The following is a 19,589-nucleotide window of genomic DNA, read 5'->3' on the forward strand; positions in this document are numbered from 1 at the left end:
CAGATGTAGTTCCTGCCCCCGCCCCCCTCCCCCCCCAGACAACTGCCAATGGCTCCGTCAGCTGTTCTAGAATCAATTGAGAAATATGTAATTATGCTATAATATTTCCTAAGACAAAGTTTGGGTTGAACTTAGGGTGATGTTTTACTTTATATTAGAGTTTTTCACTTCTTTCTTCTTTTTTTTTTTTTTTTTTTTTGGTAAGCTGAACTATTTGCTTCCATTGTATTTGTTCCTGGCACAAAGAAGAATTAATGTCATTTTCCTCTTCTTTGAGCATTGGTGTGCCTAGAACGTATTATAGCATGTAGAGCAGTCGCCGTAGGTGATCAGGGCTTTCTGGTTGGGAGATAGGACTCTTCCTTGTAGACAAAGACTGGAGCCATGTGGCCATGGGATCCTACGTGTGTTTAGAGCAACAGGCAGTTGCCTTTGCATATGCAAAACACAGGAGTGTCACTGATGGTCAGTGTGTGGGCTGTTGAAACTGTAGGAAGGACACCCCCCCTCTAACTCCCAACCCTGAGTGTTCTTGTCTGGTTCTCAGTGACTGGTCACAGGGCAGTGGTAAGACAGAGGGTGATGTATATAGTGAGCAGGAAGAGGAGCTAGGGCTTTTAATCTACTTGGGGAGGCACATATGCATGCGTGCTCCCCCTCCCCCAACACATGTCATTAATGAAGGATATTTTCTGAGGCATGAAGAATGCAAATGGTTACAGAGAATGAGGGGTGAAGTCATGGAAGCTTTGTGAATGGGAAGTTCTAGTCCAGGTTGAAAAGTGTGGAAGGAGACAGATTCATGGGGGAAGGGGCACACAGGCAGCTGGCTCACGGGGGACACCACCCTGGCTAGGCTGATCCTCGGACGGTTTTGGACTCAGTTGATTCTGTATTTTGTCTGGTACTTTTTTGCAGGGATCACCTAGTGGGATTTACTAAAGGCAAAACATGTAACCAGCTGGTCACTTGGACACATGAAAATTAATTTCAACTTTTAGTATAAGCTGACATTTAGAAAGAATGAAGTGGCAATCGAAGATCCAGCGCTTGCCAGTTCCCGTACTTGGTTCAGGAAATAGACACTCTCCACTGGGGGGCTATAAAGGGCCCTTTGTGTTTTTTTGACATAATTTTCAAATCTAACAGCTCCATTCACAGCACGTGTCTTTTTACCTGGATCTTGGCAGAGACACTGCGCTGGGCATGAGAGAAAGGGCTCCACAGGTCCCACCTGAACCTGAGATTCCTGTAGTGAGTGGTGACCCAGTGATAGGACAGGTGTTCACGGAAGCCGGAGCCCTCTTTCCAAAGGTACACGTGTACCGTTTGCGCACATATGAAAACATGTATTTTCCCTTATTTAAATAGGAGGATCATGATCTTTGCCTTTATTGAATAGGGCCTCTATGTATTTGAGAAACAACTGGGATTGAAAAGGCCACGCTTTTCCCCCAGTGGAAAGGTGGTTGGCACCTCCTATGGGCACCTCCTGTAAGCGGCTCTTTGTAAGCCAGTGCATGACCTCCCACTGCCTCGCAGGAACGAGAACGGGAGTTTCGTTTACGGAGGCCTCAGCAAGTGTAAGCGGCCGGCGCCTGGCCCCAAGGGCTCCGAGTCCCCCAATTCCTTCTTGGACCAGGAGAGCAGGAGGCGGAGGTTCACCATTGCCGACTCCGATCAGCTGCCTGGGTATTCGGTTGAAACCAACATTCTGCCCACAAAAATGAGGCAGAAAACACCGTCGTACGGTAAGTGTCTGAGTGTGTTTGGTGCTGCTGTTCTCTTCCCCAGCCCCGTCCTTGTTAGGGACGGCTGGCTGGATTTGGCAGGCGCTGAGGGGAATCTGAGGAAAGCATAAACCTCAATGTAATTCGAAGTATGAGTCCTTTATTCCTTCCTCCAAAGCGCAGCCTTGTTGAGTCATCGCTCCCCTTGGCATCAAAGCCTGGTGGGTGAGATCACGTTCCAGTTTTAAATCTCAGAGCTTGGGTTTTAGCTGCGGAGTGGCCCCGCTCTGCGCACCCACAGCCTCAAGTTCAGCGCCCCCTGTCCCCGTGGCTCGCTGCGGAAATGCGATGCTTTCAGTTATTGTCCTTACTTTAAAATATGTGACTGCTTCTGCTTAAGTGAGTGTGATCCTGCAGGGGTGGCGGTCTAGAATACAAATGAAGGGGGTGATGATTCTCTGAGCCACCCAGTCACCCACTGTCACCTTGCTCCCTCCCACCCCCACAGGCAAGCCCCGGCCTTTGTCCATGCCTGCGGACGGGAGCTGGATGGGGATCGTGGATCCTTTCGCCAGACCTCGCAGTCATGGGAAGAAAGGTAAGTTTAAACAAATCACCTCAAATCAGGAATCAGAAGACCCAGGCCCGGATCTCAGTCCTGTTCCTAAATGTTCTGGGATAATTGGATAGAGGACTTCGCCTTTCTGAGCCGCATCGTCTTATCTATGAAGTCAGGAATGCGGAAGACCTCAGACCCCACATATTTCTAGAATGGCAGAATGATACAGTCCTATTAGTGCTTGTAAATCTCCTCCTCAGCAGTGTGTGCTTTGAAAAAGCTGCAGACATTAATGGTCCGATTTCTAAACAAGTAGAAATATCCTAAATTTTATGATTATTGGAGTCTGTTTGATTTTTCATGAACAAACATGGATCCCCCCCTGCCCCCCCCAAATCCTTCTCGTGTTAGAGGGTACTTACAGTTAGAAAAGCAATTTGTGTTTAGTCCTCCCTATGGGCAGTTACTGGTTGTTGCACTGGTCTTGAGAAAAAGGTTTATAAATATTCTTATTTTTTTGCCAGTTATATTGGAGCATGTCGGCACTGGCGGGGCGTTCTAACATTGCTTTTGCAGTGCTAAAACAAAGCAGGTGGCAGGTTGAAGTCCACAGGCTTTAGATGGTGAAGGGAAGGAGAAAAACATTCTGAAAGCCCAACTTTCACAGTAATTGACCCCTGACATCTCCCTGGGACTTGGTACCATTTGTCACCGGAGTACCCGTATCACCTGGGTTATGCTAATGTGGAAAAGGCAGAAGACACCTGTCTGACGTCCAGGGCACCTCCAGTTACAGGGAAAGTCTGTGGAGCAGTCAGCAGGTGGCAGGCTGTCCTTTGTTTAGATTTTAAAATGTCAACATCTTTCTTGCCGGTCTCTTAGCCTCTGAAGCTCAGATGTGGCCTTTTATTGCCTTTACGTCCTGAGAGATGGGGTGAGAGGCGGGGCGGGGAGTGTGAAATCAGTAAATGGAAAACCTACCTGACCCTCTGTCCCCACTCCCACATTTTTCTTGTATGATCATGTTAGAATGAAAGGTACAAATAACAGCTTTATTGCGATGGAACTCACTTATACCACCATGCTCACCCTGGGGCAGGGAGCATCTGAGTGCTCTTCAGGATGGTCCTAGTGTTGTGTGTCTGTCACCATCTCTAATTCCAGCACATTTACCCTCTGGAAAAGCAGCCCTAAGCCTGTGGGCAGCCACACCGCATTCCTTCCTCCCTCAGCCCCTGGCAACCACTCATCTACGTTCTGTCTCTGCATTTGCTCATTCTGGACGTTTCATATCAAGCGACTCATATGTGGTTTTTTGACAACGGGCACTTTTTTATAGTAACTTTTGCCCTTTGATTACAAAAGCAAATCAAGTACTGGAAGAACATTTCGAAGGTGCTCACCTGCATCATGAAACTCAGCATCAGGCGGCTTCCCCCAACCTAGGAACCATCAGGTGCAGGTGTCGTGTCTCTTCCAGCTGTCTTCATAGATACAATTATACACTTGGGAAAAGCGTGCAGGGTGGGAGGCAGAGATGTTCACTAACACTATGTAAGCTGAATATTATCTAGAACATTTTTAATAGCTGCACTAGTATTCCATCTCATGGCTATCACACCTATTTATTTAGGATTTGTTGGACATCTAGGTTACTTCTGTTCTTATTCATTCCCCACCCCCATCGTAAACAATGCTTCAGGTAGCACCCTTGTACGGAGATCTTTGCACATTTTTAGAGGTGGAATTTTATGGTCAAAAGAATGCCAAGTGGCCTGCGTTGTAGGTTTCTATTCAGTTTCATAATCACCCGTCACCAATCCCAGGGGGTCTCCTAGGGTGGGATCAGTCTTTCTGCTGGGAACTGTCCTGAGTAGCAGAGCATTAAAATGTTTTGGATTCCCTCCATGAATGGTGAACAGTGCCCGCCCTTCATTCAGGTGACAGCTGTTAACACGTGAAAGAAAAACAAGACATTCAAACCCGTAAAGAATTTTTGTGAGTTTATTTGAGCCAAACTCTTGACAGTTGCCGGGAAGCAGTATCTCAATGAATGGGGATAGTGCTCTGGAGAATGGCGGGTTTTCCTGTATTTTTATGCATTGCAAGCAAAGGCGGGACGTAGGTGGGTCACATGAAATCCATTGGTGATAGACTAGAGAGGCGGCAGAAAGCAAAGAGAGGGGGGAGGGGGAGGGGGTCCTCTGGGATTGGATGAAAAGTAAAATGATAGACACATACTTAGGTGGGTGCAGGAAGAATGAACATGATAACAGTGAAGGAATTTCTGGTATCTGTCCTGGCGCCCAGCACATTAGGTTGTGCCCCAAGGGGTCCAGAAAATGGGAGCTTATAAGTCACCCAGACATTTCAAGGGTATGTTATCATAGATGCAAAAAGACACATAGGCTCAGTTAAGGTAAAGGCCGACCTTGTCAGTGAAGATACCAGCCTAGGACGTAACTATCCGACACAACTGCTTTTAGTTAAAGTTTAATTTCAGACCATCCTTTGTGGTTACCTTAGGCCTCTGAGTTTGCAAGACCTCCATGCAGGCCTTCCCTGAGCTTGTCAGGTTTGCACGTGACCCCTTTCGTCCACACATCCAAAGGCACCCCCATTTTTTTGAATGCTCCTTAGGGGCGCTCTAGCATAGGAAGCCTGTTCTAGGAGCATGTGCTATGTGCTGCAAGCATTGTGGAAGGATGATGGGGAAGGAGCATGGTGTTAGCAGCTTTCTCTCTTGGTTTCAAGTGAAGTCATGAAAACCCTTACCCTGGTAATGGAGGGCGGGCCTGCTGTCTCTGCTCTGCCCACCTGTCACCTCTCAGGTGGGAAAGCAGCCCAAACTCTGATGGCCCTCGGCCATTTCTACTTTCCACACCCCCAGGGGGTGGGCCTGGCTGTCAGCAGGGCCTCCTAGCCCATCCCTGGGGGAGGGCAGGCTGAGGTACCCGCCATCAAAGGGCATCAGAAGGTTGAGCGGGCTTTGGGGCCCACTTAGGCGGTGCCCGGTCATTTTAATGGACTTGTGGTTTTTGTCTGACAACAGGTGAGGATGCCCTTTGCCGGTATTTCAGTAACGAACGGATCCCGCCGATCATCGAAGAAAGCGCCTCTCCCCCCTACCGGTTCTCCAGGCCCCACACGGAGCGGCAGCTGGTCCGAGGCGCGGACTACATCCGAGGCAGCAGGTGCTACCTCGGCTCGGATCTCCATAGCAGCGCCACCATCCCGTTCCAGGAGGAAGGGACCAAAAAGAAACCCGCCTCGTCGGGGGCCAAGGCCTCGGCCACGGAACCGTCCCTGCTGGTCAGCTGGCTCACGCGCCTGAAGCTGTTGACTCACTGAGCCCTGCCCTCGGGGAAGCCCCCCTCCCGCTCACAAGTGCCTTCCTTCCTAGTGGGCCGCCGTTCTGACTTTCACGCACAGTATTATGTAGACACCTTTTGCAGATTCTTTGTGTGTGGTTTTTTTTTTTTGGAAAATTGTGTGCCACCCTTGTCGGATGGTGGAAGTAAGTGGGTGGGAACCGATCCAGAGGCCCTCGGCGCCGGCTTGTGGAGGCGGAGGGAAGAGATGGGTAGAGATGGCTTTTCTGGCCTCATTCGGAACCCGGAGACACTCTACAACCCAGCCCGCAGCCTCTGCCGGGATTGGGGCCAACGGGAGGACCTGGGGCATTGGTTTGGGGGAGGGACATAGTCGGTGGCCATTGCCGCACAGATGTATTGGTTTGTGGTCCAACTTCTCCGCCCGAGAAAGCCAGTGGGGAGAACACTTTGGTTTTGCTTGTGCAAGCGCCGGAGCAGCTTTGCCTTGGCGATCACATGACTCGGCAGTGTCTGCCGCAGGGCAGAGGTGCGCGGGCAGACCGGTCACACCGGCTTCACCTCCTGCTCATCCCAGTCTCAGTTCAGGGCGATGAACACAGAAACGCACGGAGAGAGGGCTGGTCACACACAAAGCCCTTTCTACAAGGCCCCGAGGGTGTCCTGTTATATGTTATCGTCTTTGAGGGAAGAGAAGCTATAAGATTTGCTGATAGCCAAAGTCTCCTTAAGAAAAACGAAGCAGCAGGACTTCAGTTTGTGAAAGAGACGTCAGTTCGCAGTGTGACCTGTTCAGTGTCTCTTCCAGAGGAGAACGGACCGCTCTTCAATCGGCCATGTTTTGCCGATTAGTTAAACCTTGGCGAGTGTCACGGTCACAAATTTTCAAGTAGCATCAGGTATTTTGGAAAAGTGTGTCTGGGTATTAACTCTTGTGTAAGCTGAATGTATAATATTTTGTTAGAATGGAAAAGTACTATCTTGTTAATTTAAGCGTTTTAAATACAGTTGTATATTTTTCCTACTCGTAGTCACACGGAGTGGAAGTATTTCTGTTTTGCGCCATGCACAAGGCTAACAAAAAAGAGAGTTTGGGGTCGTTTCCGATTTACAAGTGGCTGTTGCGACCACAGGTGCTCCTGTTAAAAAGGAAAATGAACCCTCCCAAGAATTTGGGATTTTCTGGCTTAGAAATGGGGGTGTTGAGGAGGCCTGTGTGAAGTCCATGACATTTGGGGAATTTTCTCAGGTATTGGTAGGCAGAGCTGGTATCCTCCAGCCAGAAATCCACCCCCCACCATATCCCCGAATGGTTTATTTTGCCAAACTTCCTGAAACTCAGTGACTTGGAGGTTCCCTGGAGTTAGTAAACATCTTCCCTTTAAAATGGTCTTGGTGGGTGAGGGAAGAACAGCCCTCACCGATTAGAGGGATTGGAATCAATCGGGCGGCCCTGCCAGCCTCTCAGGGTTTCCTAGGGGAGGGGAGGGGTTTGGCAAACCAAGGCCAGGAGAGGCTGGGAGTGTGATTCACCGGCAGCTTCTCGGCACACTGTGAGGGCCAAGCCTGGGGGCAGAGGTCTGCTCATGGGCCCGGTGACCAGGAGGGAGCTGTGGGAAAGCCTTGCCCGTTTCACTGTGAGTGTGAGCTGGCGGTGTGCCCAGAAAGTGGGGTGGGAACACTTCCGCTCACTCCCTGGGTGTAGGGGCAGACTCTTAGCATTGCAGTGCAGCTCAGTAATGAGTAAAATAGCTGAGTGAGACGGCTCGGGGGTCTTCGCTGGAGATGCGCTCCTTTTCTGTGGAGAAAATGCCACTTGGGATCTCTTGACTGTTCTTGAAATGAACTTGCAGAAGTCAGTCTGAGCTAGGCCGTGCCCAGCTTCGATGGCTGCAGCAGATGTGTTTCAGACTGGCCCCTGGGGGCCAAGGGAAGGCCAGGGAAGTTTCTGGGTTCTCTAACCTGGGGTTTTCTCCTGAATTGTGTTTAAGAGATAGATGGCTGCTTTAGAAAAGTTTGTATGTGTCTCTACTGTGGAGATATATAAGCAGTAGTTTAATACTAACGTCTTAGCAACGAATGGAAACTGCTAACCTCAATAGTAACCCGGGTTTATGGTGGACAGGTGTTAACATATGAAGATGCAGAATGACTCTTTTTGACATGATACTTTAAAATAGTGATTTTTTTCAAAATACTACCAAACCAAATTCAATACATGCATCTTTGTGTAATAAATATTTATAATATCACCACAATCATTAAATAAAAATCAAAGCACATAAAAGCATCACCCTATTTAATATTCTGAAATGAAATTAGCAGGCACTATAACTGGCCTCTATACACACACATCCATTTAATGTCCTAACTTAAATATAAACGTAGGAAACATTTATAATGCAATCATCATTTTAATACGTAAATGCTCAAACGCAGTTATGTTACAAGGGGCAGTGAAATCATGAAACAAGGGGCATGCTTGGATCTATATGTAAAATCCCCAGGGACGTGGCGTCTGCAGACACTGACCAGCACAGGCCTGCTGTGCTGGCAGCTCAGCACCAGGAACAGATTGACGTCAGCAACGATTTTCTAAGATGTGGCCAATTCTTGCTAAAGCTCTAGACAAAACAGAAGTCTACAGTAGCGACACCCACAGAGTGCTTCCTGGTGGCTGTTCTAAGTCCTCACAGCTTTATCAGGCGGATGCCATGGGCTTTCCCCTTTTACCTGCCAGGAGTTACCCAAGGGCACCCACCTGATAACAGGTGAGCTGGTGTAAACTCTGAAGCAATCTAGTGCTGGTCCTTGCTCACATTCTCTTTGCTATTCAGGCTCCCCTCATCATACAGAATATTCTAATTACGTTCCTAAAAAACCCAACACATACTAAAACGGGGCTAAGAATTCCCTGTGTGTTTATAGAGAAAATCAGAGTATAGCCCCCAATAAATCTAAACTGGGTTTCCGGCCACATCAATATTTGGGGGGGGGGAAGGGGGGCAGGCGGGCAATTGAACATTGTCATGATGGGGAACCGGTCTTTGTTGTGAGGGTCTAGCCCCCAGGGCCGGTGCAGTACCCATGCTCCATTGGTCACGCAGCTCGTGGCTCTCGCCATACTGTGCGGCGAGTCAAGCTTAGTAGGACCATGGCACATGTTTGGTGATACCTTAAAGGGACTTACAAATAGATTTTATAACCTGAAGGGTATGGGATTCACAAAAATATTAATCTTATTACAAAATTCTAGGTTTTGTGTTAGGGGTTTATTTATTCTGGGTCAGAATTATTGCTGGAAGTGTGCCGGTTGGACAAAACTTTGACAAAAGTGAGGTTCAACGTAAGTAAAGGAAAAGGAAATAACATTGAGTTCCGATTTGCCACAGGGCCGTGTGGTTCTCGTGTCAGGGATGCGAAGCCTGTCCCGAACAGTGTCTGTGTGTGTGTAGAAGAGAATTTCTTCTTACTACAAAATTCCTTCTACAATCTGGCCTATGGCTCACTGATTTGGAGAGAGGAGAGAGAAGATTTTTGTCGATAATCAAAAATAATGTCCCTGGGCCAGGAGGCGGTCATACAATCCTGCAGAACCTTGGGGGCACCTCCTCTGCTCCCCTTTCATAGAAATGCACATGGTGTCGGGTTATTAGGAACTGAATTCTGGTTGTGGTGATCATTTCTAGGCCTCTCCTAAAATTCCATGGCTGTGTTTGGGAAGCTCATCTTCTGAGTCGCTCATCTGTTTACGCATGCTGCCAGCTTGCAACAGACCTCAGGGCTTAAACGTGTGAGGCGACCACGGCAGAGATGGGTTTCCATCCTACGTTCTCTTCTGGGGCGCACCAACCTCTCGCGTCACTGCGCCAAGGAAGACAGCTTGCAGCCTGAGGGTTCCTGCCGGGCTCACAGCTGAGGATCGCACACACCCTCCTTTACTGAGGTGCCGATTTCTCTGAAAAGCTGTGAAACGGAAGCTGTGGGGGGCAATGAAGATGTACACCTCAAAGGGATTTTAAGAAGAAGAGATACAGCTCTCCTGAAATCCCGGCAGCCCAGGATATGAAGACTCTCAGTTTCTTTCCCCTGTCCTGGAGCAGAGGTTTCTGCAGGGATTAAAAGAGAAAACATTGAGGGGGAAATCATTTCCTCTTGTTTTTTCCATTGACTAGACCCGTGGTCGGCAAACCGCGGCTCGCGAGCCACACGCGGCTCTTTGGCCCCCTGAGTGTGGCTCTTCCTAAGCCTTAGGAGGACCCTAATTAAGTTAATAACAATGTACCTACCTATATAGTTTAAGTTTAAAAAATTTGGCTCTCAAAAGAAATTTCAATCGTTGTACTGTTGATATTTGGCTCTGTTGACTAATGAGTTTGCCGACCACTAGACTAGACCAATTATCAGGGACTTACTTTATGACAACTGTATTTTCAGGGTGACAAAGACTGGATTTTATGAAATTCCTTCATCATGTTGACAGATCTTGGTCTGAACATTTTGATTAATCTTAACCATAAAAGAACTTTAATGAACTTTAATATTAAGTAAGATTGTCTTTGAAGTAAAAAGTTATCCTTTTTCTTTGTGGGGACTGGGCTCTATTTTCATATCTCTCTATATAAAAGCCCAGTGACCATTACAGTGGAATAACCAGAATGACCGTCGCTATGATGCGCACTGACCACCAGGGGGCAGACACTCAACGCAGGAGCTTCCCCCTGGTGGTCAGTATGCTCCCACAGCGGGAGCCTTGCTCAGCCAGAAGCCGGGTTCATGGCTAGGGAGCGTAGCGGCGGTGGCAGAAGCCTCCCCTGCCTCCGCAGCAGCGCTAAGGAGCGGCAAGCCAAGCAGTAAGGAGCAAGCAGGCAGGTGGTAGGGAGTGAGCAGGCGGGCGGTTAGGAGGGAGGGTCCTGGATTGTGAGAGGGATGTCCAACTGCTGGTTTAGGCCCGACCAGCAGCTGGACATCCCTGAGGGGTCCTGGATTGTGAGAGGGTGCAGATTGGGCTGAGGGACCCCCCTTATGCATGAATTTCATGCATCGGGCTTCTAATTTTATACACACACACACACATATACATATATACTTATATATATACATACATACAGCTGAGGCCATGCCAGGATAAGAGTGGATGGATTTCAGGAATTAGGACCAACGTAGAAGTCTTTGGTTTTTAGAATTAGTCTTGGAGAAGTTAGAAGCAGTTGCGGGCGCGGCTTTTGAAGTCTGGCAATGCAGCTGTCCCACTCTACCACTGACAAGCTCTGGGGCTTGAAGCCAGTTACTTATCTCTGCCCCCCAGTTATCCATGTAATGGGGATAATAATAGCATCTACTTCATAGGCTCATAGGATTAAAGGAGTTAATGTCTGTAAGGCCCTTCGTGTAGTTGAGCACACAGCACTTAATAGATGCTGATTATAGGTGTGGTGTTTATGCCTCTCCACCGCTGGAGAATATGGCATTCAGAACCGCTCAACAGGGAATATGTTCATTCCCTTGTCCCTAACCAGCAAAATAATGCCATTGCCATGCTGTCAGAATCCTGCTTTGTGTTCTGTGGCCTTGAAGGGTGGATTTTACAAATCTGAGTTACTCAGAAACTAGGGCTGAGTCAGAACTCAAGAAACCATATTAAGTTTATGATTGGACATACTCGGAATAATAGAGTATTATTTTAAAGTTGGCTTGACTGATCATTAGTGTGTTTCCTCTCTTTAATCACCCCAACTTTCTTCAGCAAAATGATGTAGGAAAACCAGGGAAATCATTTTCCCCATCTTCTAAGTGGCTGAATGACTTTCGCCTCTCATCCACAGTTAAAGTGGTACCCCCCAAACTTACTTCTGTTTCATCTATAATAATAAAAGCGTAACATGCTAATTAGGCAGACCTTCCAGATGAAAGCAGGGGCTGCAGCCACGGGATCGAAGGAGGGATCCAGGCAGCCAGCACAGCTGCAAAGGCCTACTTTTGCATGAATTTCGTGAAAAGGAATCATGTAGGATGGTATTTCTTTTGAAGTTCTCATGAAAAAGAACTCTGATATAAATATAAAACAAGTGGATTGTGCTGCCTTTGTGGAAGCTGAGTAAGACTGTCCTTGGAGATGCCTCCCCCAACATACGCTTTGGTGGGTCCAGGGAGAAATAGGGAGAGAAGCTCTGGGAGGGACAAAAGGAACTGGAAAGTGGTTGTTAGGCTCGGCTTTCATTTGTTTGATTGAGTTTTGCCTGACTTTCAACCATCTGGGCGTGTGCAGTGTATGAGCCAGGCTGTGAGCACACACGCCAACAGGTGCCTCGCTAATACAGATAAGCAGTCATGAGTGTTGTTTCTGGACAGACTTTCACGAACAGAGCCGGGTTCTGGTTGCCCTTGCGTTGAGGTGTATTTCTCTGTTCCACGGGAATAGGGTGGAGCTGTGGCTGCACTTTCTAAGGTGGATTTCCCAGCCCCTTCCCGGCTGGAGCTCTTGTGTTTGCCTCCCTCCGCTGTTAGGTGGAACCATACAAACATGTGCATATTCAGCCGCAGTAAAATAAAAGCCTATCCAATCAGCAGTCCGTATACTATACTTCAACCCAGCAGATCACAAATGCCAGGGGATCCCATTCTTCCTTCCTTCTTTCTGACAAAACTCAGTTCTGTTCTGTATCTGGGGTCCCAGTTGCGTTTTGTACTAATTGTCTTCCTCCCTGGACCTCTCACCTTCACTTCCCTGAACACCTGATGATAACCCCCACATGTGATTGTCCTCATCTGTTCATTTCCCAGGAAATAGCCTGTTTTATTCCAGGAGAAAGGGAAGACAATTGTGGATTGACTGAATTGGCATTTTATATCATTTGTGCTTGTGGCGATGCCAAGGATAGACATTCAGAACAGATGAGGAATTTTGAAAAAAAAAAAAAATACAAAAAAACTAGAACCCAATTTTTGGAGAAGAAAATAAGTAAACCAAGGTTTGCGTGATTTAATTTGCTTCCGCTTTTGCTCTTGGGCCTTTAACTGGAAGAACATTAAGTGGAAGAACATTCAATGTCATGTGTTTAGATGACTTTTTACTTGGAAGTGCCACCTTTCGGCTTCTCATTGAAGGAAGTCCACTGAAGCCTGCTTAGAGTGTATTCTATTCCATGATGTTAACTGAATTATAATCTTTAGACGATATAAAACACAAATGCCAGGGTGAAAGATTTGTTTTGTGTGTTAGTTTTAACTGACACACAAAAGAGGTCATTTTGCTAATGCTCTTCCTTGCACCCCTTACTTGGCACTTAGTTCTGTTTTCTTAAATCCTGAGGATGAACTCATCTTTCTATGTCCCATCACCTACGTCAGCAGTTGCCAACCTTTCGGACCTCACGGACCACCAATGGTCCGCAGACCACCGGTTGGTGACTGCTGACCTAGGTAACTCTCAAGGTCATCCCCATGAGGCTCTCCTTGACTCTACTTTGGGAAAAATTAATCTATTGTTTCCTATTAATCTCCTATTAATTAATCTCCTATTGTTCTCATAATCCAAGCTGGAGGAGCAAACATTGCATTGATTCATCCTGTTAGTTAGATGTTTGCCTCTCCAGCTTGGATTATGAGCCTTTCTAAAGCGTTTCTGTATAGCTCACATGGTCAGTAGAGCAAATATTATTGAAGTCACTAGATGGTAAAATTAATGACTGTACAGTCTGAAAAAAAATTAGAAAAATATATTAAAGCTTTCTGTGGGAAAAAAAAAAAGACTTTATATTAACCGATTTTCCCCCCAGACTACTACATATAGAATTTCATTGCATTGGCTCTCATTCTAAAGAAAAACATTATACCAGGTGTCAGAACTCAATCCTATTTATAGGAAGAATAAACCTTGGCCATCAACAACAGCTTCTCTGGTTACAGGATTACAGTAACTGCTGGGAATGTAAGCACTTTCAGAAGTCTACAGAGGACTCATTTAAGACTTACACAGCCAGTTTCCAATTAGGCATAGAAAAAGTTACAGTGGGGCGGAGGGGTGAAGACTTTCTACACATTTAGACACGATGGAGGACCATTCCAGTTGTGTGATGTTTGGTGGAAGGAGAGTAATTTGTACCTGAGAAAACCAAGTGCCTAAATACTGAGGCTATTGACTAAATGGTGAAAGAGTGCTAAGCACCCTCATCCCAAAGGGGTGCCGTGATGGAACCATTGGGAATATTGTTGCTGTGTTTTTGAGACAACAAACCGATACCGTCAGAGACTTGAGAGCCTGGTTTTAAAAGAATGTTGGCCTTTGCTCACTGCTAAGTTGTCCTTTGCTTACCTGAGTCTGTGGGCTTCTCCTTTGTTGATGTATAAACACAAGCAGAGATCCGGCTGCCCCGGGCACCCTGCACTCCAAACACATGACAGGTAGCAGGAGATGTTGGACTACGAAAAAGAGAGAGGAAAAGGGAGAAATATCAGATGATTAAATAAAGAAGCTCCTTTGGAAATTGCGGTTAATGATGAGGACATTTACTGGACCTCTTTACGGTTGTTTTTTCCTGATGAATGCATCCGGGGACTTTTATCAAAAGCACTCTTGCAGAATTAACTACAAATGTGAACTACACTGACTGCATGGGAGATGGGATTGAACCCTGTCCTTGGCAATGGAATACGTGGTGCACATACGACAATACTCTGCTGCTGTCGTGTCTCCTTGTGCGGGTAGCACTGGTCCTGACCTTCCCAGACTCCCCTGCTGCTCTGCGTGCCTTTCTTCCTCTTGCCTTTTTGCTTTTTCTTTTTTAAATTCTTTATTATTGAAAGTATTACATATATCTCCTTTTCCCCCCATTGACTTCTCCCAGCCTGCTCCCACCTCTCAGCACAGGCCCTCACCCCCGCTACTGTCTGCGTCCATGGGTTATGCTTATATGCATGCATACAAGTCCTTTGGTTGATCCCTTACATCCCACCTCCCCCCTACTCGCCCCCCCGCCCCCCACCGGCCTTCCCTCTGTGGTTTGATAGTCTGTTCGATGCTTCTATGTCTCTTGCTTTTTCACGTTTGCTCTGACTTAAGGCCTCTTGCTCTGCTCTTTTCCTTTGTCTTTTCCTGATGCAGCTCAAACCCCAGTCACCCGGTTCCCCAGATTTGCTCTCTATGCCAGTGATGGCGAACCTTTTGAGCTCAGCGTGTCAGCATTTTGAAAAACCCTAACTTAACTCTGGTGCCGTGTCACATATAGAAATTTTTTGATATTTGCAACCATAGTAAAACAAAGATTTATATTTTTGACATTTATTTTATATATTTAAATGCCCTTTAACAAAGAAAAATCAACCAAAAAAAATGAGTTTGTGTGTCACCTCTGACACGCGTGTCATAGGCTCGCCATCACTGCTCTGTGCCAATCCTTCTCCCACCCTTTGGCTCCTGGGCCAGGAGAAGATGCAGCATAATTATTTGGCAATTGGAGGACAAACAGCAAATAGTCCAGCCCATGCAGCTCCACAGACATCCTCTCAATGGGCTCTCCTTTTGAGCAGCGCGGGCAGATGAAAACACATTTGCCAAGGAGACGAAGAACAGAGTTGGGCAGTTATCTGATGGCTTTTCTAAAGTTCAGGAAGGAACAGCTGTCCTTTGTTGAGAATTCTACTGCTTCTTTGTTTTCTGTTTCATGGATTTCTGCTCTTTTATTTCCTCCTTCCTTTTCTTTCCTTTGGATTTATTGTGTGTGTGTGTGTGTGTGTGTGTGTGTGTGTGTGTGTGTGTGTGTTTAGACTTATACTAGGCTCATGCTGTAACAACCGCCATAGCTCAGTGATATAACACAGTAAGAGTTACATTTTCCTTATGCAGCAAAGTCCCGTGTGTATGTTCCTGACTGGGCAACGCTCTGTGACAGCCGTCCTCCAGCTAGTGACCCAGGGACTCAGGACACTCCTTCCTTACGGTTTCTCCAACTTGAGGCGGCAGGCTTACCCTGGCATTATCCATCTGGCCGAATGGAGTGTGGGACATGGGAAAGTGAGACGGTAGAACAGAGTGGGCCTAGAAAGGACCATCATGGCACCTTTATTGCAAGCGAGGTTGGGAAAGGGATATGGGTGGGACTAATAGTCTCTGCTATGTGCCTTTATTTTTTAAATGAAAATGCTTGTTGTTTTCTTTCAAAAAATTTCAAATGCAGTTAACATTCAATATTATTTTATCTTAGTGTCTGGTGTACAGCATAATGGTTAGACATTTGTATAGTTTACGAAGTGATCCCCCAGTAATTCTGGTACTGACCTGGCACCACACGTAGTTATCACAATATTTTTGATTATATCTACCATATTTTTAAGTGGATACCTAGCTTATTAACATACTTTTCTTTTTTAACATTAACACGTAGACTACAAATTTCCCTTAAAACATTACTTTTGCTGTATTTCACAAGGCTTGATATACAGTGTTTTCATTATCCTTCAATTCCAACTAATTTTTAATTTCCATTATGATGTATTCTTTGGTCCATGCCTCATTTCGAAGTTTATTTGCTTTTATGACTTCGGGATAGGGGAGGATTTCTCACACAAGACAATAAGAGGGCCCACTGTAAAAGAAAAGGCTGACAAATTCAACTACATTAAAGTTAAGAACTGTTTGTCAAAAGACACTGTAAAGATAATTTTAAAAAGGCTACAGATTGAGAATAGAGAACAAATCAGTACTAAAATGAGCCAAAAGCATTTCACCAAAGGGAATGAAATGGCCCATATGCCCGTGGAAAGATACTCGTTAGTCACCATGGGAATCTAAATCAAAATCACAGAGAGACATTCTCCTATACTTAGTGGACTGGCAAAAATGCAGTAACTGAAGAATACGAGGAGGAAGTGCTAGGAGGGCCAGTGGGACGTCATATGCATTGCTCATGTGAAATAACATTGAATATTCATATATCATAGGACACAGCAGTTTCACTCCTGGGTATGTATTCTGGAGAATAAAACGACTTGAGAGGTAAATGCTCAACTGTAGGAGACTGATCCCTTATAGGATGGTCTCCCAGAAAAGGAGTTGGGCTCCCGCAGAGCTCCATGGAAATTGCCTATGACCCCTTACTTAGGGTAATAAATTCTGATTGAATGCGAGGCTTAGATCTTATTTTTCCGGGGCTACCTGTGGGAGGGGAGAGCTGGTTGTTCCCTCACTGTGGATGCTAATGAAGCGAATCGTGCTGCTCTTGGCAGTGTCACTCAGCTGCAAACTGGTCATTGCTGGTCAGGCCAGGGGAGGTCCTGGGTCTTCCTTAATCTTGCAGCGTGAAGGCCCCACAAGGCGTAGGAACTCTCTCCTGGAGTCTGACTTTGGGCTCTGGTAGACCTTTGTCTACTGCTGAGATGAGATGACCGGGACCTCCATTTCCTCTGCTGCCTTTTTTCCTGGGTGTCCCCAACAAATGGTCTCTAGGTGGCCTATTTGTGCAGCCTGCCCATCTGCCTTTGTTTACACACCACAGCCTCATGTCCATCAACAAAATACCGTATCCATTGTGGTTTATTCTTACAATGGAATAATCTGCAGCAAGTGCAAAGGGATGAATTATGGTTGTTCACAGCAAAGAGCTGAATTTTATTAACATAGTGTTGCGTGACAAAAGTACCAGAATTCAACTTACAGCATAATGTTCTTCATAACTTTCTAAAACAGGAAACAGTGAAGAAAATATTAGTGCCACGCCCTGTAAGTAACAAATGGAGAAAAAGGGAATGATAATGACCAAGTTCAGGATCTTGGTCCTATTGGGTGGGATGGCAAGAGGCCGGGACAGGAAGGGACCTACAGGTGGATGGATGGATGTAACAGATTGTCATATTAGCTAGATCTTGCTGGAGTCAAGGATAAAAGTATTGGTGCTTTACTTGGGAGATAAACACCCAGGGCGACTGAAGAGAGAAAAAAGATGTGAAGCGATACAAAGTGTGATGGGATGAACTGTGTCCCACCTACCCTCACTCCTCTCAAATTCACATGGTGAAGTCCTAACCCGTTACCTGGGAATGCGGTCATATTTGGAGGTGAGGTCTTTAAAGAAGAAATGAGGTCTTCAGGATGGGCCTAGTTCAGTATGACTGTCATCCTTACAAGCGGACACTTGGACACAGGCATGTGTGTGGACACAGGCATGTGTGTGGACACATGTGAAGGTACAGGGAGAAGACAGCCCTCTCCAAGCCAAGGAGAGAAGCCTCAGAAAAAACTAACCCTGCCGACACCTTGACCTGACTTCTCGTCTCCAGAACTGTGAGGATGTTCATTCCTGCTGTTTAAGCCCCCGCGTGTGGTCCTTTGTTGGGGCAGCCTGAACAGATCAGGCACAAAGTGACGCACAGACTTATTGGCCTCCACTTCCAGACGGGCCACAAGGAGACACAGTGGACGGTTGAGTCCTGCTCAGTGGGGCTTCTCTGGAAAGCTGTACAGAGGGAGGATGAAGAGGGCATTTATCTTCTGGGGCCACCCATCTCCGCTGTGCCCATGGGAAGTTAAAGTCCTAGTGCTTTCATGGGGTGTCACTTCCCCTCTTTGGTGGCTGCTCAAGTTGTTAGAGCCCATGCCATATAGTGTGACCTTTCACCTGAGTCCATGAAGGGCAGGGGGAGCGAGAACCTGGGTGCGCAGGGGGTTGGCCTGGCTGCAGGGTGGTCCATCGAGGGAACCCGTGGCTCTGATCAACCCTGACTGGGGAACCAGTAGCCCAGGTGCCTTGGTCAGTTGTGGGGCGGGGCTGAGGTAGAGCAAGTGGTGAGGGTGAAAAACCTGGGGGATGCTGAGCAGATGGGAGGAGGTGCACGAGATTCATGATGGGCCAGTCACTAATATTCTAGCTCTTGGTTAGGATACTGGGTTTATAGGTATTCGTTTTATTATGTTTAAAACAAACAAACAAACAAACAAACAAACAAACAAACAAACATAAAAGAAGGACAAGCATGACCTGGTGGTGATGATGATGGTGATGATGATGCTTAAAGAATCAAAAATTCAATTGTGATTCATTCAATTCTGGTTTCCTGAGTTTGTTTGTCTTTCTACCAAAGAGAATAGCAGTTGATTTTCAGTTCTGAGAACCTCTTACTCTTCCTTACCTCCAGGGCATCAATTGGTTATTTTGAAAAGCTCATTTAAACACGTTTGGGGAGAGAATCAAATATCCTGTAAAAATTCAACAATTACTACTCAAACCAGTTTTATTCATAAGCTATTATTTCAGAGATTAACAAAATAATGTACAATACATTTAACTTAGAAAACTTTCTTTTCAAATCAGGCCTAATAAAATAATTGCAAACGTGTGTTTTTAATTTCCAAGGCCTGCCAGTTTCTTGTGTTTGTTAAGAGCAGAATCGTTGCATATGCATGTGTATATCCACTGTGTCTTACTCACATGGCTACAACATACATCAGTCTGTGGTTATCATGGACCCTGAACTTGACAAGCATTCTTGCTTTTCTAACATTCCTTTCCTATTGCCTCAATAAATAATGTACCCAATAAAGCACCTTTCTTTCATTTTCTTTGCAGCAGAGCCTATGTTATTTTCTTAGTTATGTAACATTGTGCACCCAGTGGTTGGCCTTCCTTTTCTCTTGTAGTTTACTTTTCAGTTGGAAAAGAGTGAATGAAATGCGTGATGCATTGATATGGCGGCTGACAGTGTCAGTCACGCACAGTGCTGGAGGAAGCAGATGGCATCCTCCAAAGAGATCACGGATGAGAGTCTCATGAACGGGTAATTTACAAAAGTGCCGGCAGATGCAGAGCATCCACAAGGGATGGAGAAGCATCGCAGGATGAGCAAGAAGGACTGAAGATTCGTGGAGGGAGAAGTTCCTGTAACCCAGTGAGGATGTGGTAGTGGGAGAGGGGTGGGGACACCCATTAGGAGCCATGATCTTTGGTAGAAGATCATACCAATGGCCCGAGGAGGAAG

At 46.3% G+C, this 19,589-nt stretch overlaps 1 protein-coding gene across 8 annotated transcripts in view; it reads left to right on the forward strand.

Moving 5' to 3' along the window:
• Window positions 1–6,651, forward strand: part of CNKSR3 (CNKSR family member 3) — a 76,491-nt gene extending 69,840 nt beyond the window's left edge. For 6 of the 8 annotated variants that reach the window (XM_059699994.1, XM_059699996.1, XM_059699991.1 and 3 more), the window contains 3 exons: window positions 1,543–1,751; window positions 2,239–2,328; window positions 5,342–6,651. In XM_059699994.1, coding sequence (XP_059555977.1) covers window positions 1,543–1,751; window positions 2,239–2,328; window positions 5,342–5,640 — 598 coding nt within the window. In that variant the 3' untranslated portion in view covers window positions 5,641–6,651. Of the gene's footprint in view, window positions 1–1,542; window positions 1,752–2,238; window positions 2,329–2,813; window positions 3,588–3,663; window positions 3,752–5,341 lie in introns of those variants that run through there. The other 2 variants (XM_059699993.1, XM_059699997.1) reach the window with 2 other exon arrangements.
• The last annotated feature ends 12,938 nt before the right edge of the window (window positions 6,652–19,589 follow it).

Source organism: Myotis daubentonii, chromosome 6 (assembly GCF_963259705.1).
Source record: "Myotis daubentonii chromosome 6, mMyoDau2.1, whole genome shotgun sequence".
Lineage (NCBI taxonomy): Eukaryota > Metazoa > Chordata > Mammalia > Chiroptera > Vespertilionidae > Myotis > Myotis daubentonii.